The sequence below is a fragment of the Littorina saxatilis genome, linkage group LG3 (genome assembly GCF_037325665.1).
Source record: "Littorina saxatilis isolate snail1 linkage group LG3, US_GU_Lsax_2.0, whole genome shotgun sequence".
In the NCBI taxonomy this organism is placed as follows: domain Eukaryota; kingdom Metazoa; phylum Mollusca; class Gastropoda; order Littorinimorpha; family Littorinidae; genus Littorina; species Littorina saxatilis.
Genome location: NC_090247.1, coordinates 17091229 through 17115966, shown reverse-complemented (window position 1 = coordinate 17115966; position 24738 = coordinate 17091229). Strand labels below are relative to the sequence as shown.

The following is a 24738-nucleotide window of genomic DNA, read 5'->3' as shown; positions in this document are numbered from 1 at the left end:
TCAACGTTGAAATCAATCTGTCCCCGGACAATGGGCAATAACTAAAGAACCGAGCGTTATTTTGGCAAAAGAAAATATTGAAAAGAAAATTGTGTGCCTTTATCTTATAATGGAACCTCTGCATTGATTTCAAAGGCAGAGCAGGGCTTGTTGAGTTCATGTTTAGCCAACGTACCCATTGTGCGGAGGACAGATCGATCTCAACGTTGATTTGGAATCAATAGTAGCTGTGCACCACGAGAAGAATGCAGTCTGCAGTTTGTTCTTGTTGCGTTATGGGGCAAATATTAACTATGGGTATCGCCGTACTTTAAGTGATTGAATATGCACACGCACGCACGCACGCGCGCACGCAGGGACATAACACACACAGCTAGACACACACAGACACAGACGCAGACGCAGACTCACACACATACACACATACGCGCTGGCACGCACGCACGAACGTACGCACGCACACACAAACCTATACAGATACATACACGCGCACACGCCCACAAACACACGCACGCACTCACACAAACACTCACACACACACACACACATACACACACACACACACACACACACACACACACACGCACGCACACACACACACGCACGCACACACACACACACACACACACACACACACACACACATAGTTGTATATCTCAGTAAATGGGGCGTGTGTCAAAACCCATACAATTGGGGCTGCATTTTAATTGCCTATTACAGACTGAGAAAAGGGTCCAACATATTGAAATTAAAATTTAAATGACTTATCAGACCCATTCACCATTGTCCAGTATTATTTGGATGATAATTCGCCAAATTTATATAAATGAGGTGATTTACCCCGCAAAATGGGGTGATACCATATATGGGCATAATTATTTGCAAATAAGGCATCGCCCCACTTTTTAGGCCCTGCCCACAAACGAACGATGAATCACATAAACTGGGGCTTTTCAGTATTATGTCACACATTCACCAAGAAATGAAATACTTTTTTGGCAATTAAACCTCTCCTGAGTTCAAATCTCACTAAGACATTTATGCAACATTTCGCTGAGCTCATTGTTGTCCTTTCTCCATGTTTTTGTATTGGTTTGAATTCACACTTGTTAGGATTGTGAATGATGAGCCTGCTTTAGATGTGCGTTATTATATATGTGAATTAGTTTTGTGGGAATAATGTTCAAAGGGTTTGCGCGCCGATTCTTTGTTGTTTAGCTTTTGATGATCATGACATTAAAAATAAATATAAACCCAAACATTAGTGAAACAATGAATGCTAAAAGTGTGCTTTATTTTTTTTAGGATCCATTCCAGTTACTTCCATGTTGATGGTTTTTATTTATTTAGAGAGAGAGAGAGAGAGAGAGAGAGAGAGAGAGAGAGAGAGAGAGAGAGAGAGAGAGAGAGAGAGAGAGAGAGAGAGAGAGAGAGAGAGAAAGAGAGAGAGAGAGAGAGAGAGAGAGATGTTGTTAGTCTGAAGTTTTATTAATTAATTAAAAACAAATTATTGTTTATTTTCTTTGATATAAGGCAAAGACAGCCATACATTATGATGCGAATATTGTTTTTAAAAAGATCAATATATGATGACATATGATCATTTTGACGCTGCACATGTTGACACGTTTATTGTTTTCACGTATGACTATTTTTTGCCCTTTGGTATAATGTAATTTTTTTTCTGAACCGCATGTAAATGAGAGAGTATGTGTGCAAACAGAAACTACAGTTACCATGTTTGTTATCTTGTGTTTTATTAATTGAATATAAAAAGAGAGAGAGAGAGAGAGAGAGAGAGAGAGAGAGAGAGAGAGAGAGAGAGAGAGAGAGAGAGAGAGAGAGAGAGAGAGAGAGAGAGACGTAAGACGTAAGACATTTTATTGATTAAACACACAAGGTTCATTTCAACGGGGTGTGGGGAGGGGGGGTCAGTAATACATGCCGTGTGTTTGTATTTATGGACAATCAACCGGTTTTATCTCTTTCTCTCTAACATATACTCACACGAACGCACGCACGCTCTCACTCTCTCTCACTCTCTCTCTCTCTTAAACCTAAAGACATATCCAGCGCATGAATTAACAATATGGGTAGGTGCAACGACAAACAAGTTTACAGTGCTAACATACATTATCGGCTTTCAATCATGCTCTATCGTTCCACGGCACAAACTCTCTAGCTCTCTCTCTCTCCTTCTCTCTCTCTCTCTCTCTCTCTCTCTCTCTCTCTCTCTCTCTCTCTCTCTCTCTCTCTCTAACATACAAACATTTCCAGCGCAAAAATCAACAATTTGAGTAGGTACAACAACACAAGTGTACTACACCATCATACATTATTTGCAATCAAACCTGCTCTAACATTCCATGGCACAAACTATGTATAACCATCGCCGTCTCGTTCACCTGTTCCACATTGGGTAACTAGTCCAAAAAACTTTTCCTTTTTTGAAAAACACGATATAAGAATCTGGCCACATGCACCACTGAATCCCCTTTATCTACAGACATAACACGTATAATACTGTTCGCATCTTCACTCTGGGTTTTTTCTCTTAATATTTTGACATCAAGTCTATAATCACAATATCCTTTGCATACAAACAATACATGTTTCTCGTCTTCCACGTCCTCTCTGCATACAGGGCAAATCAAAAGGCCCGGTACAACGCCGGTTCGATAGCGGCATTTGTGAGTGTTTATGGGTGAAATACCAAATCGAAATTGTATGTATGCATCTCGAAAACAGCGGAGCTGAATATGATCTATATACACTTCAGCGCGAATTTCTTGTTTAAAAAGCGAATAAAATTCAAATCGCTCCGAGTTCATGATGCTGTCGTGCCAGTCTTGCTGGAAGCAATCAAACAATCGTTGTCTGAATACTGCTATAAATCGATTCAAATCGCCTACACCTTGTTGCAGCCAGACATCTCCAAAGCCGTACATGCATAACATTTCTTTCAAATAATGAGACCATGTTTTCTTGCCATAACCCTGTAAATGTTTCATCATGTCATATGCTTTCCTTGGGAGTCTTTCGCTTGGCAAATAAGAATAAGAATAAGAATAAGAATACTTTATTATCTCATAGAGAAATTCAGGGGTGGTACATAACAATAATACAAACAAGACATTGATTTTACATAAAACATATAGCACTATATAACATGGACATCTTTAAAGCACTGCGCTTACATATTCTCGCACACCTACGCGTATAACGAACTATGGCTAAACATCATTGCAAAATATCATAACATACAATATATCGCAGGACATGTAACACTCTCAGCCAATACTTAATAGAGAGAGAGAGAGAGAGAGAGAGAGAGAGAGAGAGAGAGAGAGAGAGAGAGAGAGAGAGAGAGAGAGAGAGAGAGAGAGAGAGAGAGAGAGAGAGAGAGAGAGAGAGAGAGAGAGGTTGCCAGCCGACCAAAGCAACATGAACAAGGTGTACAGAGGACAATAGTTCTTTTAAACAAAAGCTGACAATCATCCAACACACGATTGAAATGTTTTAATCAAACTTTATCAACTGAATTTCTAAATGATGCTTAACGACCTGTGACTGTAAAACAATCTTTTGAAAAGGAAAACAACAAACAATTTGCTGTGTAATTTAAACATGTAAATTAAAAGGATTCATTTTGACACCCCAAAACTTTGTTTAAACACATTTTTCCTTCAAAATGATGACCAGGAGGAAAACAAAAATGCAGACTGCATGACAGTCCAATAAATCCAGCATGGCAATCATTGAGACTATAAAGCCACATGCAGAACTTTGCAAACATCAAAACCTCTGTAAAGGATTACAACAGTGAAACAAACTAATGGTTAACCAATAAATCAATACAATCTATTGAATGCTCATTCACATAGAGGAGAACATCTCATACAAGAAATTGGATGGTAGTTTTGAGGGATAAATTGTTCATACAAATAGGACATGTTTCCAAGCATGAGGTTTTAACAGAGAGGTGTCTTTATTTGGGGGAGGGGGAGGATTTGAATTAGAGGGTCCACTGCACAAACAAACCTGGGGTCGAAGTTTAATCTGGCTGGCCATTAATACCGTAAAAATTCAACACCCCTCATGCAACCCAGACCTGGTCTTAAAGTGGCCCTCCCAACAATTGTTTGGCCTAGTTGTTCTTTAGCCAGAAATGACGACTTTCGTTGCAGCGAATAATGGCTTGAAAACCATGTCTATTTAGAGGTTATTAAATGGCTTCTGACGCATGATTTAACAGACCATAGAGATAAAGACCAGAAAATGACTGTACTCACATGTGACACGAACAGGAATACAACTTAAAGACGGTTTCCACCCTTTAGGTTTTCATCTCACATCATCATCACAGTCGTATTAGCTCTACTTACACCATAGAGAGACCGCGGTGTCAATTATCGCTGTCAATTAAGCACCTGTACTTCAATCGAGGCCATAGCCTTTAGGCGCCTGATATAGGTTTAAGATAATCAAATAAACACTGTAATTGGTAAAAGGTATGTTGCTTGGTCAACACTCAGCATTTTAGTGGATTAATGCGGGAATATTGATTATTTGCTTCTAGTTGCGGAATGCGAGCTTCTTCGAAATTGAATATTGGGTAGAATATAGGTTAGAAGGTTGGAATTCCGATCAGCTTATACAAAAGCAAGGCAACACATGCTGCGGAATAACCCTTTAACTGGGAGGCACGTTAAAGATCCCACGATTGACAAAAGGGTCTTTCCTGGCAAAATTGCTTAGGCACAGTTGATAATTGTCTACCTATACCCGTGTGACTTGGAATAATAGGCCGTGAAAGGTAAATATGCGCCGAAATGGCTGCAATCTACTGGCCGTATAAAATTTCATCTCACACGGCATCACTGCAGAGCGCCTAGAACTGTACCCACGGAATATGCGCGATATAAGCGTCATTGATTGATTGATTGATTGAGGCGTCTTTTTGGGGGGAATGGAGGGGGTGTCAAAATTATAGGGTCCACTGTTTGAACAACAGAGATTTGGATTGGAAATGGCTGGCATTCCATGAAAAACAGCTTAAGTACTGTATTATTGTCATCATACAGTGAGTTATACAAACAAAATGGCAGACGGCCAATACATCATGTGAAGAACAAGAACAGAAATTGATGAATGTGCGGAACGCAAAACATAAGAAGCATTTACTGATTTAGCTTGGACATTGATCTGGTCCAAACAAACACATAACATGAAAAGAAATAAAACTAAGCAAATGTTTGTACATCTGCATCCGTCAAAAAGATTAGCCTCACCTGAGGTCCACATTGAGTGTTTACTTAAGTTTGTGTTGAAAACAATATGCAAACCATTTTTTGTGGGGGGGAGTTGACTGAACAAAGCTATTTCCAAACAAAATCGGTCTAAAGACTTAAGCCGCCGCCTAATACACCTCTTCAGAGTGTACTTGCTGGTGAGCTAGCTTGAACAATTTGAGTTAGAATTTGAATGTTTTTGAACTGCAAGTAATGTCTTTGCCAGACTGTTAAAACAAGTTGCATGTTAATGTATGCATAGGTTAAAGCTTCAGACTTTCAACTCGGAGTCCGAACCTTTGTGCGCGAAGCACATGAGTGTGGCGGCGAAAGCACGCCTCTTTTTCACATGCATAGAACGTAGTCGTGCAAACCATGTGACGGGTTCAGTCATCTAGTTTTACTAACTCATACAAACAAGACCTTTATAGAATCAATACACAAACCAAAAGATTTGGTATTCATCGACAATCTGGCGATTGGACTGTTATTTATGCCATACATAATGCTAGTCCTCACTCATAAAACCGGCCCCTGGATTGTAGACAGACACACTCAGCCCACCTGTATCAAACTCACGACATAACACAAAATAAAATCTAATAACTGCTCTCTTCACTCATCATCATTATCAACAGGGGTTTTTAAGCCCCTTTCAAGTGCATAATTTATCACAGGACATGCCAATACAATCAAAAAACCTAAGGCATGATTTGCTGCACCTTCAGTTCATGCTAACTTTTCGATCTTAACATTTTTCAAAAACAAGATTAAAAAACCCAATTAGAATTACAAAAACTGGACGATGACATTGACAAATACAAAAACAATGCACAATAGCAAAGAAAGCTCTCTTCACTAGGTTTAAAAAGAAATAAAATCCAGCAATCAATAAAATGTGTAGCCTACTTCATCTCACAAGACGGTTATGCTACGTTGCCTTCAGGAATTGTTTTCGGCCGATTGGAGCAGAATGGCTGATATATATTGCTGACAGCCAATCTTAATTAGAGCATCCCTTACCCTAGTTATCCCAAAGAAGTTGCGTACACTTGAGAACGTCGTTCAAACTCGGCGTACAGCGAGCTTCCGCAGCGACCACTGCTCTTTTGTTGTGGAGGCTGTTTTGACTTGATTCCTATTTATAGTCATGCATATAGTCAGTCGTCTATGCCACACTGACTTGGCCGCCAGAACCCGAGTTTTGAGTTATGAAACCGAAGCCGAAGCTATTGTGTGTTGGAGTTGAGCAGAGTGAGGTCGTATTCATTGATGCGTATATATTCGTCTTAATGCCACACTAAATTGGCCATTAGAACCTGAAGTTTTAGTTATGAAACTTTTCCGACCGTGAAGCATTATGCTATTTGGATTATAATTGCATAGCACTGGTCTGCAGGCAATAGGAGAGAGTTTGAATCAGATTGGAAACAGTGGCTTTAACTGCCAATATATCAAAGATTGTCTGACTGATTTCAATGCAGTGTTTTTTTTAATTTCATTCTTTGAAAAAATTGAAGACTGCTCTATCAGAAGTCCTGTCGTAAAAGCACGTTATTTCACGGTTCAAAGTACTATGCCGGGTCGAATGTGTGCACCATTGCGCTGATGCATCGTCTGTTTCAATCACCCTACAACAAATTAGAGTGATCTCTGTTTGCTATCATGATCGATCAAAAGCTCTCGATACTAAAGCTACTGTATCTGATTCAAACTCATCTGTCGCTCCAATACTAGTGCTATGCAACTCTAAACCAAATAGCATATAATGCTTCACGGCCGGAAAAGTTTCATAACTAAAGGGGTTAAACTAATGGCCATTTAGTGTGTCATTGAGACGACTATATGCCATGTACTTAGGGATCTCCAGGCTGCTTATCACATTTGCCGGGTTTGGCAGACCTTTGACCTTAACCCCGCTGTACAACCTATCTCTGAAGAAACTACAATCTAACCTCTCTGAAGATGAAAGAAAAGCCATCAAGGAGTTATCGGACAATGAAAGCATCGTCATACGTAAAGCTGACAAAAACAACACAATTGTGATCTTGAACAAAACCACATACAACGAGGAAGCACATTTCCTTTCCTGAGGGGTACACTACAACGCCATCCCCCCACCTGATCAACTGTCATTGACATCCCCCCACCTGATCAACTGTCATTGACCAACCAAATGATGATAATCATTTCACATCTGCAGGAAACCCAACAAATTGACAAACCAACATACAACTTCCTGTGCCAAACCAAGAACGCACACAAAATGGGCAAACTGTACTTTCTCCCTAAAGTACACACATTCTCAAAAGAAGAACTTTGTAACCTGCAAACAAACGGGGTCCAGGAAACTAGAATTCCAGGCAAACCCATCATCTCCCAATGTGGGACCCCATCCCTATACGTGGGGAAATTCATCGATTTCTTCCTGCTGCCTACTGTAAAAAAAAACAGTCTACCTACATCAGAGACACACTGGATTTTATCCAGCAGATTGAACAACTCACTCTTTCCCCCAATGTGCTCATTTGTACATTTGACATCACCAGTATGTACACCAACATGACAGCGGGCAAACTCCTAAGAGCTGTTGACGCAGCCTTACCCACCACCCTTTGTATTCCACCATTGCCAACCATCTACAAATCACACTTCCTGTCACTTCTCGAGCTCATCTTGAAAAACAACAACTTTGTGTTTGACAACCATCACGACAACCAATGCATTGGTGCAGCCATGGGAATGACAGCATCCCCGGAAATATGTGATATAAGAATGTTGCAACTCATGAACGAAATCCTGGAAAAATATGCCTACAAAGACACTTCTTTAACTAAATCATTTTGGATAAACCGTCGAAGCATATTTTGCTTGACTGGATGCCGCACGCGAATTCAGGATTTTAAATAGATTCTCCTATCTAACCGCAGTCACGCGCTTGGCGCAAGATAGTACGGTATTATACATCTCTACAGAAAATCCAACTGTATTCCCGGTACACAGGGAAAACGCCTATGGGGAATACACCTTCTTTTGGTCGACATATACCCCTTCAACCTTACAATATGTGTATAATATTATGTTTTTGCTTAATGCTTGTTACATGTGACGAATACAGAAATGTTAATCATTCCTTTGGTGCAAATCATAAAAAGAACAATAGTGATCTGATGTACTATAGATCAATCGAGGAAAAGGTGTGTATGACCTAGAAAAAAACTGGTTTTGAAAGTGCTGAGGATGGATGGAACATTGAGGCAATATCATTTACTACATTGAACCTGGGTTTCAAACTGAAGTGCTTTTTTATGCTTCTTGTTGTTATATATGGTCTCGCTTGATTCCTGTGTTCAAGATACTGTAAACAACCATAAACAATCTTGTGTTGTTGTTATGTGGTGGTGGTGGTGGTTTTGCTGTTGTCTAGCATCTACCCGTAATTGGCTTTATCAAATGCACTAGAAACGAGCATGAGTTTGTCGGATTAGTGAACTGTTTGAAAAACTTTAATGTATTTGTGGTTGTTATTATTTCTATATTGTGTTCTTCTTTTTCTCGGATGGGCTGTCTTCTGAAACATGAATCTGGAGCGTCACATCTTTCTTCCTGAGACATCCCCTCTTGAGAATGGTGTGGCTTGTGGCTGAATGGAAACCTGGCAGTGTCCTATTTTTCATAGCTACGATGCGCGGAAGTTGGGGATTTCAGCAGAGAATTTCAGCAGAGAATTTATTGATTGATTAATTAGTTAGTTATTTAAGCTCACCTCACTCCTTTGTCCTGATATGGCTCTGCGTAGTCGGCTGGACGTTAAGCAACAAATAAACAAACAAACAAACAAACAAACCTCACTCCTTCGTGTTATTTAGGGTGATGGGGGGTGGGGGGGGGGGTGTGTGGTGTTGGCCTGGATCTTGTTAGTGAACTTTCTTTCTGGCAACTCGCATCAGAAATTCCAGTTTTGCTTTCAAGGCAATAGACGGTTTTTGAAAATAATTCTGTTAGGTTTATCAGCAGTCCGGAGGTGTAAAAAACCCTGTACCGCAGTCAGGTTTTTCAAAACATCTGGAGCACGCTCTACGCCTCTATCCCACAATCGGGACAAACGACCAACTTGGATGCGTATGCCATGCGCACAATATGATACCCCTTGCTTTTAAAAATCAGCGGTCACGAGTTGATCAGAGTTCAGAATTTGTTGTGTAAAAGATAGCCGCTGTCAACAAGCCATTCGTGGCTCAGGTGATCATATTTAATAACAAGTCGCGTAAGGCGAAAATACAATATTTAGTCAAGTAGCTGCCATTTTTCAGCAAGACCGTATGCTCGTAGCATCGTCAGTCCACCGCTCATGGCAAAGGCAGTGAAATTGACAAGAAGAGCGGGGTAGTAGTTGCGCTAAGAAGGATAGCACGCTTTTCTGTACCTCTCTTTGTTTTAACTTTTTGAGCGTGTTTTTAATCCAAACATATCATATCTATATGTTTTTGGAATCAGGAACCGACAAGGAATAAGATGAAAGTGTTTTTAAATTGATTTGGACAATTTAATTTTGATAATAATTTTTATATATTTAATTTTCAGAGCTTGTTTTTAATCCGAATATAACATATTTATATGTTTTTGGAATCAGCAAATGATGGAGAATAAGATAAACGTAAATTTGGATCGTTTTATAAATTTTTATTTTTTTTTACAATTTTCCGATTTTTAATGACCAAAGTCATTAATTAATTTTTAAGCCACCAAGCTGAAATGCAATACCGAACCCCGGGCTTCGTCGAAGATTACTTGACCAAAATTTCAACCAATTTGGTTGAAAAATGAGGGCGTGACAGTGCCGCCTCAACTTTCACGAAAAGCCGGATATGACGTCATCAAAGACATTTATCAAAAAAATGAAAAAAACGTATGGGGATTTCATACCCAGGAACTCTCATGTCAAATTTCATAAAGATCGGTCCAGTAGTTTAGTCTGAATCGCTCTCCACACACACACACACGCACACACACACACACGCACATACACCACGACCCTCGTTTCGATTCCCCCTCGATGTTAAAATATTTAGTCAAAACTTGACTAAATATAAAACGTGAAACATGCTCCGGGAGACTGCCGATAATCCTGACATAGTTATTTCAAGAAATTGTGTATTGGTACAGCATGTTATGCACTTACTAAGATAGCTATTTGTAAATATTTGGTAGATATTTATGGTGGTATCCCGAATTGCTCCCTCCCAATTTGCCCCATCCCATATGGTCCCCATTTATTCTTGCATTTTGCTGTGAGTAACATATCGTGCGCAAAAACCAAAGGCATGTGTCTGAAGCGCATTTCCAAAAAGCATAGTTGCCATTTGTTTTTAAAAATCTGAATCCGTGACTGTTGTTCTTGAATACTTTTTCGTTTAGGTTTCCAAAAATGCTGATTTAAAGGGGAAGGATAGTTGAAACTGTAACCGTTTACATTTTGCTCCCAGATTTGCAGTTGTTGTTGTTTTTACTAGGAGTTTGGACGGGCGCGGTGTTCTAGTGGATAAGACATCGGCCTCCTATTCGGAAGGTCATGAGTCCAAATCGCGGTCGCCTGGTAGGTTAAATGTGGATAATTTTCTGATCTCCCAGGTCATTGCTTATGTGCAGACCTGCTAGTACCTTATCCTCCTTCGTGTGTACACGCAAGCACACGACCAAGTGCGCACGGAAAAGATCCTGTAACCCATGTCAGAGTTTGGTGGGTTATAGAAACACAAAAATACCCTGCATGCTTCCCCCGAAAGCGGCGTATGGCTGCCTGAATGGTGGGGTAAAAACGGTCATACACGTAAAAACCCACTCGTGCAAATGTGTGAGTGAACGTGGGAGTTTCAGCCCATGAGTGAAGAAGAAGAAGAACTATGAGTTTTACTCTTTTAAAAAAATGATTTTCAAATTCGAAGATTGCCACAACAGTAGTCTATCTCATCCGATTTGAACCCTTCAGACTCCCTGTACTTGCAGTTTAAACTCATATTTTGTCAGAGAATAGTTTTCAAATGCAAGGTCCTTCAGAAAAACTGCGAGGTAAAAATCTGGAGTGCTAAAATCGTGTTGGTGTGCCTACCACTCAGTGCCAAGTGCCAAACCACTTACCCCCAAGTGTGGATGATAAATGTTTGAAAAAGCGTAAAAGTCAGACCATTACATAAACAACCTTGAAACTTTGTGCACTCTTCTTCCCATATATCTAGAAGCCAATGTACATCAAATATGGAGTCATTTGCTAAAAACAAATGTGGGAGTTATTTGCATTTTGGTGGGTTGCATTTTGGGTGGTCACCGTATGTTATAAGGACAGCCCTAAAGGTATGATTATATCATGTACATACTTGTTAACATGCCACCAGATTGGCCGCAATAATCTAGCCGGTTGAACAGCATTTGGTTGGAAAATGAAAGTCTTCACAAAGCTATCTTCTTCTATTTGTGTGGGTTAATAAATAGGATGTAACATAACAATGTGGTACTGGTTTGGGTATTGTTCAAAGTGATTACTCAACTTCTGTGAATTGTACCTTCGTGGTGACCATGCTACACACTGGGTAATTCAAGCACAGAAAATAATATTTAACAATAACAATAACAATAACAGCACTTTATTGTCCATTAAGATATTACATAAAAATGGAAATTTTTCTTCGGCACACCCTGTCTGCCTGTAAACGATTATAACAACAATTGTATAGGACGACACACATAAAACATAAAACATAAAAGGGATACAATCAAATATGATATTGCACTATGTAAATTTACCCTCTCATATCACAGGAGTTGGGTTTCACAGCCGAGTAATCACATTACAAATATTTCCCACACACCTTCACATGTACACATTGTTTGTTTTTTTTCCCAGCCGACCAGCCTCTACGTGATGCGAGAAGAATTTAAAATGGTGACTGCAGAAGGCAGGAATGACTTTTTAAACTGGTTTTTGCGTGCCAAAGGGACCTTATAACGTTTACCTGAAGGGAGAATTTCGAAACAGGGGTTGAGAGGATGGATCGGATCACGGACAATTTTGAGAGCTTTCCGCTTAATGGCAGCTTCGTAGAGACTGGTCAGCTGTCGTTGGGGTTGCCCAACAAGCTTGCTAGCCGTCGCAACAATGCGGTGGAGTTTAGCTTTGTTTTTAACATTTGTGGTACCATACCATGTCACAATGTTAAAAGTCAGTATGCTTTCAATCAAACTGCGATACACAAGTTCCATAACACTTTGATTGACATTAAAATATTTAAGCTTCCTGAGAAGAAAAAGTCGCTGCTGAGCTTTCTTATAAACAGCATGAACATGATCACTAAAAGTCAGCTTATTGTCAATTGAAACCCCAAGATATTTGAAGGTTTCCACAAGTTCAACTTCCTTGTCGCTTATTCTCACTTTTTGGGGACCACAATTATCACTCTTTCCTCCAAAAATCATTTCTTTTGTTTTGCCTACATTCAACTGCAAGAAACTGGACTTGAACCATTCATTCAGAAGATCAACTTGGGTAAAATACTTTGACAACGTTTCGTCGTCCTTCAGACGCCCAACGAGGGCCATGTCGTCTGCATATTTAATGAGGGCTAGAACTGGATCATTTAAAAGCATGTTGTTTGTGTAAATGGAAAAAAGGACAGGAGAGAGAACACAACCTTGTGGGGCCCCGGTGTTTAAAACAACTTCGTCTGAAAGCACAGAATGACCAAACAAACGGTTGCTGAGGCTGACACGTTGTGGCCGATCGCATAGGAACTCCCTGATCCAGAAAATCAAATTATTGTTCACATCTAACTGGACTAACCTCTGGATAAGTATATGGGGCTGAATCGTATTAAAGGCTGATGAAAAATCCATAAAAAGAACTCTAACCGTGTTCCCTGCTGTATCTAAATGGCTGACAATCATGTTGATAAGCGTGAGTGTAGCATCTTCGACGCCTCTCTTTGCCCTATATGCGAACTGAAGGGGGTCCATGCGATCTGCCACAGACTCAGTGAGCTTGTTACAAACAAGCCTCTCCATACATTTCGCTACAACAGAAGTCAGTGCCACAGGGCGAAAATCATTTAGTTCTTTTGCGTTTGGTTTCTTGGGTACAGGTGTTATAGTGGAAGTTTTCCAGGAACGAGGCATAAAATGTACATCGAGAAAGAGCTGAAACAGCTGAGTAAAAACTGAACCAAGCTGATCAGCACACACTTTCAAAACACGTCCGCCTAAACCATCTGGGCCTGGTGCCTTACTTAATAATTTCTTAATAATTTGGCCTTATAAATGTACTCCGTGACTGTATTTGTATATGGTGAAAAGGAGAAGATATAAAATTTGTGAAATAGGACTTCGTATTTGGTTTTGTCACAATGAATTTGTTGTGTGTGTGTGTGTGTGTGTGCGTGCGTGCGTGCGTGCGTGCGTGTGTGCGTGTGTGTGTGTGTGTGTGTGAGCATGCATGCGTGCTTATGTGTGAGTGCACAATTGTGTGTGTGTGTGTGTGTATTAATCCAGCAGAAACAGCTTCTTTTCCATACATTTGAATCATTTATATTGATACCACATGGAGACTATTCTGAACACACAAGCATGGTTTTCTCTCTACAGTGCTTTTCCTAGGGTTAAGTATTACATTTTTGGATTTAAAAGTTGTTAGCACACCACTTTAAGATAATGCTCAAGGAAAATAAGTAGTCTCATTTTTTCATTAACGCTTTCTCTCACAGTGATGTGTCAATATCTCAGACGCAAATCCAGAGGTCATGCACCGTTTTATGCTTGGGAAGCGCATTATACTCACTTTGGTCACGGTCACTGTTAGAAACTGCATACCAATCAATGCAGGATTGTTCTTTCCGCTCATTGCAATCTCTGTACGCACAGCATTGTTGCACACAACGAAACATTAAAATCGCAGAAAAGAGTACCAAACTCAATTGTTCTGTTAATATGCGTAGTGGTTGACAAATATACAGACATATTTAAGCGAAAATGAATGATAAGATTCGATTATGTTCTTTTTGTGCACAGGCGGTTATATACAAACGTGCATAGTGTCAAAAGAAATCACACACACACACACACACACACACACACACACACACACACACACACACACACACACACACACACACACACACACACACACACACACACTGAAAGTATGAAGAAGCCCCTCCAACTTTTGGTTGAGTTTGATTGAATTACCTTGAGGAGACTGACGACACTTCACAATGAAAAAAAACAACTTTTACGTTTCAGTGATTTGTTCTAAGTACAAAAGTACAAGTGAAAGTAGCAATAAATTAACGTGACACTATCCCGTAATCACATATCGTGTCCTGTGTATGCATGCCAACAAACAATATGACCAAGCTATCACGTGAAATAAGACAATACTTTCATGTGTATGCATGCCAACAAACAATATGACCAAGCTATCACGTGAAATAAGACAATGCTTTCATGTGTATGCATGCCAACAAACAATATGACCTAGCTATCACGAGAAATAACACAATGCTTTTTTGTGTATGCATGCCTAAAAACAATATGACCTAGCTATCACATGGCATAAGACAATCCTTTCATGTGTTTACATGCTAATTAACATCTTTTTCTTTCTTTCTTTATTTGGTGTTTAACGTCGTTTTCAATCACGAAGGTTATATCGCGATGGGGAAAGGGGGGAGATGGGATAGAGCCACTTGTTAATTGTTTCTTGTTCACAAAAGCACTAATCAAAAAATTGCTCCAGGGGCTTGCAACGTAGTACAATATATTGCCTTACTGGGAGAATGCAAGTTTCCAGCACAAAGGACTTAATATTTCTTACATACTGCTTGACTAAAATCTTTACAAACATTGACTATATCCTATACAAGAAACACTTAACAAGGGTAAAAGGAGAAACAGAATCCGTTAGTCGCCTCTTACGACATGCTGGGGAGCATCGGGTAAATTCTTCCCCCTAACCCGCGGGGGTAAATTAACATCTTGAGCAAGCTATCACATACAAGAAGACAATGCTTGTATGTGTATGTTTACCAACACACACAGCGTGACTTCATTCTGCATAGAGTGGGATTGCATGTCTGAATTTGTTAAGCAGATTGCTACCGGTTTCACTTAACACAATTAATTGAACAATAATGTCTCGCTATGCACAGGAATCAGCAGTGCAGCTGTATAGTTTCAGTCTTGCAGCTGAAGGATGCTCTTATGTCATGTAAAACCCTGGTCAGATAATGTGTTGATTAAAACACTCATTACACGGTGAGGAGTGCATTTTTAAACTCGTGATTTGAAAGTCTTCCTTGTGCGTGCGATTCATTGGAACAAAATCTGCCCCAGCGTATTTTCCGTTTTGGGCCGAGTTCTGCTTTCGGTTTGCGGGTCACAGTTTTCGGTGCTATTCAGGCATCAATTGTGTCGAATAAGAATGAAGGTAATACAGAATTCTTGTCAACACACGATCAAATGACAGACCGTTTGTCTAAAGTCCACTGTTGATGTGTTGTTTTCAATTAAAATGATGGCAGACGGAGAGGGGGGAAGAGACGGGGGGATGGGAGAGAGAGAGAGAGAGAGAGAGAGAGAGAGAGACAATGACAATGACAATGACAATGACAAATCTTTATTTTTCGAGGGTAACAAGAATAAGCATAGATATGCTTTTTTGCATCTGGCCCTCGCCCTAAAGAGGGACTAAACTATTTTACTATAACTATGACTAGGGAAAAAAAGGTTACATAAAAACATTAATGGTAGAACATATAAGTTTATGTACATGAAGCGCATTATGTAGAAGCATTGTAGATCATAAGGTAGTGGGGGGAGAGTGAGAGAGAGAGAGACAGAGTGAGACAGAGAGAGACAGACAGACAAAGAGAGGGGGGGAGAGAGAGAGAGAGAGAGAGAGAGAGAGAGAGAGACAGACAGGCAGACAGACAGACAGACAGAGAGGAGAGACAGACCGTCAGAGAGAGAGCGAAAGTGAGAGAGACAGAGAGCCAGAGAGATGCAAAAAGAGTTAGCGACAGTAAAAGTGAGAGCGACCACAGCGACCAACACCTTAATTTCCTTCGCGACCCACTGTCTATAATGGCCACTTTTGTCGCCGTTCGTGTGGTCGCTATAGATAGGTGTGACTGTGTGTTAACCAAGGAAGTTATTGTCAAGGACGAGGAAACTACACTGTGCATTTCCCTTCTCGCCAAGCCTTATCGACAATAGGGTGAAACTTTGAAGGTGAAACCACAGAAGTGCATTCTAGAGGACTTCACAAAGCGTCGATTGAGTTGTTCGGGTGACACGAGTAGAATTTCACGCAGTAAGACCAGTGTTGTCTATGTAGTTCTGTCTCAGTTTCTGTCTCTGTGTGTGTCTGCCTGTCTGGTTGCCTCTTCGTGTGAGCTGCCTGTCTGTTTGTCTGACTATCTCTGAAATTATGTCTGTTGCTTTTCTAGCCCTCTCTCTCAGTGTCTCTGTCTCTGTGTCTCTGTGTCTGTCTGTCTGTCTGTCTGTCTGTCTCTCTCTCACTTTCTCCCTCTCTTTTTAATGTTTAATTTTTTTTAATTTTATCATTGTGTGTCTGTGCGTCCCAAGGACAGATTGTAAGAAAAGGCGTAGCCTTAAATCTTAATCCTTGTTAAATAAAGTTCAATTTAATTCAATTCTCTCTCTCTCTCTCTCTCTCTCTCTCTCTCTCTCTCTCTCTCTCTCTTTTTTTTTTAATCGTTCTCTCTCTCTCTCTCTCTCTCTCTCTCTCTCTCTCTCTCTCTCTCTCTCTCTCTCTCTCTCTCTCTCTCTCTCTCTCTCTCTCTCTCTCTCTCTCTGGGGAACTGCAAACATCTATCGTGTTACGTGAACTATTGTGACAGAAATACTGCATTTGAATGCAAGACAATGTGAACTGAGTGACTTGGTACTCATAGCACGGACTGGTCGGTTTCGTTACATCGGTTCCGACTTACGACATGTTTTCGAAAAATTGTTTGTTTGTTTGTTTGCTTAACGCCCAGCCGACCACGAAATGCCATATCAGGGCGGTGCTGCTTTGACATTTAACGTGCGCCACACACAAGACAGAAGTCGCAGCACAGGCTTCATGTCTCACCCAGTCACATTATTCTGACACCGGACCAACCAGTCCTAGCACTAACCCCATAATGCCAGACGCCAGGCGGAGCAGCCACTAGATTGCCAATTTTAAAGTCTTAGGTATGTCGAAAAATTGTGTTTGGCCCCATTACCCCGTAGCATAGCATAGCATGGGGAAAAAACTCTGTTTTTCTCAGTGAAATGTGAGTGAAATGGGCAGGAGGAAAACGACATGAACAAGAAACATGAACAATCATACGGAAACCCTTTCCAAATTGGCATCGTTAAAAATAAATAAAATCAACTTAACAAAACAAGTCGCGTAAGGCGAAATTACTACATTTAGTCAAGCTGTGGAACTCACAGAATGAAACTGAACGTAGTCCGCCGCTAGTGCAAAAGGCAGTGAAAGTGACGAGCTTGTTTGGCGCGGCAGCGGTTGCGCTGTGCTTCATAGCACGCTTTACTGTACCTCTCTTCGTGTTAACTTTCTGAGCGTGTTTTTAATCCAAACATATGATATCTATATGTTTTTGGAATCAGGAACCGACAAGGAATAAGATGAAATAGTTTTTGAAACGATTTCGGAAATTTAATTTTAATCATAATTGTTATATTTTTAATTTTCAGAGCTTGTTTTTAATCCAAATATAACATATTTATATGTTTTTGGAATCCGAAAATGATAAAAAATAAGATGAACGTAAATTTGGATAGTTTTATATATTTATTTATTTTTTTACAATTTTCAGATTTTTAATGACCAAAATCATTAATTAATTTTAAGCCACCAAACTGAAATGCAATACCGAAGTCCGGCCTTCGTCGAAGATTGCTTGGCCAAAATTTCAATCAATTTGATTGAAAAATGAGGGTGTGACAGTGCCGCCTCAACTTTTACAAAAAGCCGGATATGACGTCATCAAAGACATTTATCGAAAAAAAGAAAAAAACATCCGGGGATATCATTCCCATGAACTCTCATGTCAAATTTCATAAAGATCGGTCCAGTAGTTTAGTCTGAATCTACACACACACACACACACACACACACACACACACACACACACCCACACACGCACACACACACACACACACACACACACACACATACACCACGACCCTCGTCTCGATTCCCCATCTATGTTAAAACATTTAGTCAAAACTTGACTAAATGTAAAAACAGAGAGGCGCATGCACACACACGCACGCACGCACACACACACACACACACGCACGCATGCAAGCACGCACGCACGCACTAACACACTAACACACACACACACACATACACACACACATACACACACACACACACACACACACACACACAAAAGACTGCTTCGCAAAAGCTTGACATTTATCAACAGAGATTTACAATACACCAAAAGTACAAGGTTGATTTCAAGATAAGAACCAGTTTCCCCTCACAGAGCTGTTGATTTCTTTACAATACACATTTCTTGAACTCTTTTAGTGCCAGAAGGAGGTTCTTTATTACGAAAAAAGCAAGATAAAATCCAGCAACCATTAGCTTACAGTTAGGTCAACTAAGAATGTGTGACCTCAAACATTCCAACCTTTTGATAAGTTTTGTTCCTGTGAGATTCAAGAGTGTGTATCCACACACCAAATTACAAGGAGAGAATACATCAAAGACATTCAGCGTTTATATGCATTTAGAATTTGAAGAATGGTTATTTGGTTGGGGTTTACTACGGGTTATTTGATTTTTGTCTTGGCTTCACAGTACTTAGTAGCCTACTTTTAGGAAATAGTGTGTAGTGTTTTTACATTTAGTCAAGTTTTGACTAAATGTTTTAAAATAGAGGGGAGAATCGAGATGAGGGTCGTGTGTCTGTATAGAGCGATTCAGAGAAACAACTGGACCGATCTTCATGAAATTTTACATGAGAGTTTTTGAGTAGAATATCCCGACATGTATTTTTTTGGGGGGGGGATAATTGTCTTTGATGACGTCATATCCGGCTTTTTTGTGAACGTTGAGGCACGCTCTCATTTTTCAACCAAATTGGTTGACATTTTGGTCAAGTAATCTTCGACGAAGCCCGGACTTTGGTATTGCATTTGGGCATGGAGGCTTACAAACAAATTAATGAGTTTGCTCATCAAAGTTGTCATTAAAAGCGATTGTTCGCAAACAGATTTAAAATTGATTGCATCGTATTCTTCATCAAATTCTGAATCTAAAAATATATACATATGTCATGTTTACTCTTAAAATGTGAACACAATCAACGAAATCAGGTTAATTAGTACTACGATCAAAATTTAAGAAATCGATCCAACAATTATTTTATCTTATTCTTTATCATGTCCTGATTCCAGAAACATATGGATATGATATGTTGTGTTTAAAACAAGCTCAGAAAGTTAACACGAATACAGAAAAGCGCGCTTTTCCGCTTAGAGCAATACGCTACCGCGCTATTCTGGCTCGTCAATTTAACTGCGTTTTGCACGTGGGAACCACAGCACTTCCACTCTGGGTAAGAGCCGACCGTAGCCCGAAAAACCCACATGACCCTGATGGGATTCGAACCCACGACCTCCCGCAGCCCGATGCTCTAACCACTGCGCTACGGGGGCCGGTTCTGACTAGCACTTAGCTGATGTGTCGTTGTTTTGCTGTGCGGATCGGGGTCTAAATCTCAAACACACACACAGCTACAACTCTTCTGCACACTCATTCACTCACAGATACGTTCGGGAAGGGCTGTCTCGCAATCTGACGAATCACACCACATAATACAAAGTACAACTTCCAGAATTTCAATATTAACCAAAAGAAAACAATCAAATCACAGAACTATCAAATCAAAACACAGTACTGACACACGCAATAACACACTCAGTCTCAACTCTCGCTCAGCGCACACACTCAGACACAAACCCCCGTTCCGCGGTTGGCTTTCAACAGTCTTTGGTTGCCAACGTAGCAAAGTTCATACACTCGTAACACGGCTGACGTCCAAGGAATGGTTAAACAACAATATACATATATATATATATCACAATCCAAATGAAAACAGCACTGCAGTCACGTCGACACTTTGAACTCAAAGCCATGACGTTCCCTACACAAGGCTTTGATAACGAACGGATAAGGGGCGTAACTCCTTAGTCATATTACAGTTGAAAATTCAAAGCGGGTCGGCTTCACTCAATTTCTTGGCATCAGAGGCTTGACATAAATTAGGAAAACAAATGGTTGGACCCATCATGGACCAACTAAAACGCTGTAGGGCAGAATTAATATTTTGATGGTATTTTTGAACGTTCTCAGCGTCACTGTATGAAGTGGCGTTCTCAGCGTGCAGAAAGTGAGCGTCAAGTCCCTTTGTATCAACAACGAAAATCTTTGCATCTTTGAATGAATCGAAACGCACTCATCAGGCAGACATCAGGGCAGCGACCAGGGGAGTGACGACGTAGACTACCAACAGAGATGGCAGAGAGGCAGCGCTGCCCAATATCATCACAAGATTGTCTAGATCTGGTTCCACTTGAGACACTGGGGTGTTCACCGTCGTTGCTCTCACCGTAGACGGGGACACGGTCGATGGAGTGACCGCCATTAGAGGTGTTGGACCTGATGATCAACAGAACAGCATTACTTGGTACACTGTGAGCCGTCTCTTTACACGTGTTATTGGCTAATATGACAATCGATTGACTTACATCACAAGCCTTCTGGTCTTGGGTTGACTCACAACAACAAGATTTGAATTTTGTTTCGTTTTGTTTAAACTCGAAGCTTTATTTGTCCTTATACGCGTACGATTGTAAGAATAAGTAGAAGATGAAGAAGAGAAAGAAGAAGAAAAAGAACAACAACAACTACAACAACAACACAGTTTGATCGGCCTTCATGTTAAGAATGTTATGTTGAATATTTGCCACAAGCAACTAAGATTATGAAAGAAACACACAAATAAACATTTATTAAAAACACGTTATACAACTCAATAACGTCATTATTCTCCAGCAATCTTCAATGCTTTATTACGAAGAATTAGTCACCTGTTACATGTACACCCCTTCTCACTAGTACCGTAAAATTCCTAGCAAACGCCCACCCCCCCCCCCCCCCCCCCCTTCCGCACAATTTTCGGGTAAAAGTAGGGGGTGGGCGTTTGCTAGGTATACACCCCTTTGCAAGATAAAGTGTCATCACATTTTCAACAAAAAACAAAATAGGCGAACCATCGAACAGTATGCACAAATCTGTCTTAAAACACATTTTTTAAAAACTTAAAAAAACGGGGTGGGCGTTTGCTAGGTAGTGACCCGTCTGCACAACTGTTGGCCAAAAGTGGGGGGTGGGCGTTTGCTAGATACTGGGCGTTTGCTGGGGATTTTACGGTATTATTCAACCTGGACTCTCATGTATCATACATGCATACATGTATGTGTGCTCTTTGGTGAGTATTGTCCTTTTTATTTGAGGCATTATTAATGCTAATTGTATTAATTGTATGTATCGTTTTGTTGTGTGATTGTACTTGTAAAGCGCTTCGAGCTGTGGTGACGTGCTTAATAAATGTTCCATTGCTATTATCATTTATCATTCTAAATAGAATTGTGCAAAGAGCAAAAAAACAAACAAACACAAATATTGTTAAAAAAAATAATAAATTGCTCCATCTTATCATGGGGAAAGTTCAATTTTGATGAAGCTTTATTTCTGAAAGCATTGACTTGTGAATAAGGCAATCACAGATTAACATAATTTGACATCGAACATTGTCAGAGCTGCATCATGAGAAGTGCACAGATCCGTCAAAAAAGTGTTGTTTGAGGCACCAAAGCACTGCATAATTATTTCATTACTTAACTTTGACATTATCCTTTGGCTGGAAAAATCAGGTGGAAAGCTTGCAACAATAAAAGGAGGGTCACCCAGATGTGTGCATGTTTAAGTATAATCAGCCACCAGGATTTATGACAGAATCACTGATGTCTTTTACGTGCCATTGGTGACGCGGGGGTGGGGCATGCGTCAGCAGATCTGGACTGGGTGGCCGAGTGGTAACGCACTTGCGCTCGGAAGCGAGAGGTTGCGAGTTCGACCTTGGTCAGGGCGTTAGCAATTTTCTCCCCCCTTTCCTAACCTTGGTGGTGGGTTCAAGTGCTAGTCTTTTGGATGAGACGAAAAAATCGAGGTCCCTTCGTGTACACTACATTGGGTGTGCACGTTAAAGATCACACGATTGACAAAAGGGTCTTTCCTGGCAAAATTGTTTCGGCATAGATAAAAATGTCCACCAAAATACCCGTGTGACTTGGAATAATAGGCCGTGAAAAGTAGGATATGCGCCGAAATGGCTGCGATCTGCTAGCCGATGTGAATGCGTGATGTATTGTGTAACAAAAAATTCCATCTCACACGGCATAAATAAATCCCTGCGCCTTGAATATGTGCGCGATATAAATTGCATAAAAAAACATAAATAAAAAAAATCCCTGCGCTTAGAACTGTACCCACGGAATACGCGCGATATAAGCCTAATATTGATTGATTGATTGATTGATTACCCGTGTCCCTTCGGGCCTAGATTCAAACCCGTGACCCTAGGGTTACTTCTCCTTCTTCTGCGTTCCCGAAGGATTATAAGTCCAGCGCTCTTCAAACTGAGCTACCCGGACACTCTCAGTGTTCATGGCAAAAAGTAGCAAACCCCTTTAAACATCCCATCTGTTTCAAGTTAGAGTTACCAATCGAACTGCAATGGGCATGAAGACGCAAAACTCAAGATTTTACTGCCCTAACAAAACCCAGGAAAATTGCCTTGCCTTGATGTAAACATCTCAGGTGAATTACCTAAAACGGACATTGGCACCAACACTTCCGTTTCATTTTGCCGTGTTACGGTCGAAGTACGCGTGTTTACAACGATTAACAGCACACATGACAGCTATTCAAATTTTGTTAAGGTGGCAGTTCTACCTAGCAACGAGTACCAACATCATTACGGAGATATATGGATTAAATGTTGGTGGATTTTTACACACTTTTGAGGAGAGATAACTAAAACCCCATTTTTTTCAGCAGGTATAAATAGAAATCCATTGGTTTAATACTGAACTGGGTTACATGAATAAACGTAAACATTCATTTTGACAGATACTGTGAACGTATTGTGTATTCTGTCACCCATGTAGTTTTATATATTAGGCAAAGAGCTTTGAGAACTTCACAGACTGTTGAATAATGAGTTTGTTGTGATCCTGAACCTAATTATGAAAGCTGTCAGTAAAAATATCATCATGTTGTGTACATGCCCATTTCGATAAAAAAAGTATTTATTTTATCCTCTTCAACTTGCCCAACACTGAATTTAGTCAACATTACAGTCTTTTGGGGAGCTTCAGCATCCTGCAAATGCTGTAAACAAAACGTGTGCCAAATTTGAACAGTCTATCTTGAATAGTTCAGAAGATATCCATGTAAAACCTCTGAACATGTGCGATTTTCGCTAACTTGTCTGCCCCTAATTTGACATCAAATTTGTCAAACGACACCAGTGATGCAAACAAAATTGAAAAATACATCGAAAGACTCAGTTTTGCTCTGCAGGAAATGACACCTCAGACAAGATTGCGGAGAGCAGTCCTTATTTCAAACTGCCGAGGGAGCGGTTATTATTTTACAGGCAAAGGCGCTTTATAGCGATGTCGTGTTTTCGTGTTCATTCACCAGAAATGGGGGATTTTGGGCATTGATACCTCTTCATTGAAGCTAAATATCTCGAAAACGGTTGTGTTGAGGCCAAAACAAATTGCTTCAGATGAAAAATTGTTTATTTTTGCATCTAAACACCCCACCATAATTTGAACAGAAAAAACACCCCGATGTTTGGTCATTTTTTAGGTAGAACTGCCACCTTAAAAGACGGCAATGCAAGAGTAGTTATTCGTGAAACTGTACCGGCGTAAAAGGAAACATTGTCCGCTTGGAAAATGAGTCCTACGGTCTATCATTCCAAGGAACGATAGTCCACAGTCGGACAACTTTCCTAGACTTGAGCGGACTCATTTTCATAGGAACCATAGTCCGCAGGACTTTAAAACAGACAGGCACTTCATCCTTTTACACGCCCCATTGGATCTATTCATGGCGATACTTGTTGTCATTCTCACAAGGACTGAGTTAATTCTTTGGAATCACAACTACTGTAAACTGACCGTTAGTGGGGTTGACGACGTGGATGAGCGGGGAGAAGACAGAGTACACAGTGTGGTCAGTACCGCTGATATCAAAGACCTGACGACGTCGTCGTTTGTCAGTGTCCGGCTT

At 40.3% G+C, this 24738-nt stretch overlaps 1 protein-coding gene across 1 annotated transcript in view; it reads right to left on the bottom strand.

The window, feature by feature from the left end:
- Positions 1-19374: 19374 nt before the first annotated feature.
- The window catches only part of LOC138961747 (scavenger receptor cysteine-rich domain-containing protein DMBT1-like), a gene marked incomplete at its 5' end in the record, with an annotated part of 10125 nt that continues 4761 nt past the window's right edge, over positions 19375-24738 (bottom strand). Inside the window, 2 exon segments of the mRNA XM_070333419.1 lie at positions 19375-21030; positions 24627-24738. The exon segment at positions 24627-24738 is cut by the window's right edge and continues 175 nt beyond it. Coding sequence (XP_070189520.1) covers positions 20831-21030; positions 24627-24738 — 312 coding nt within the window.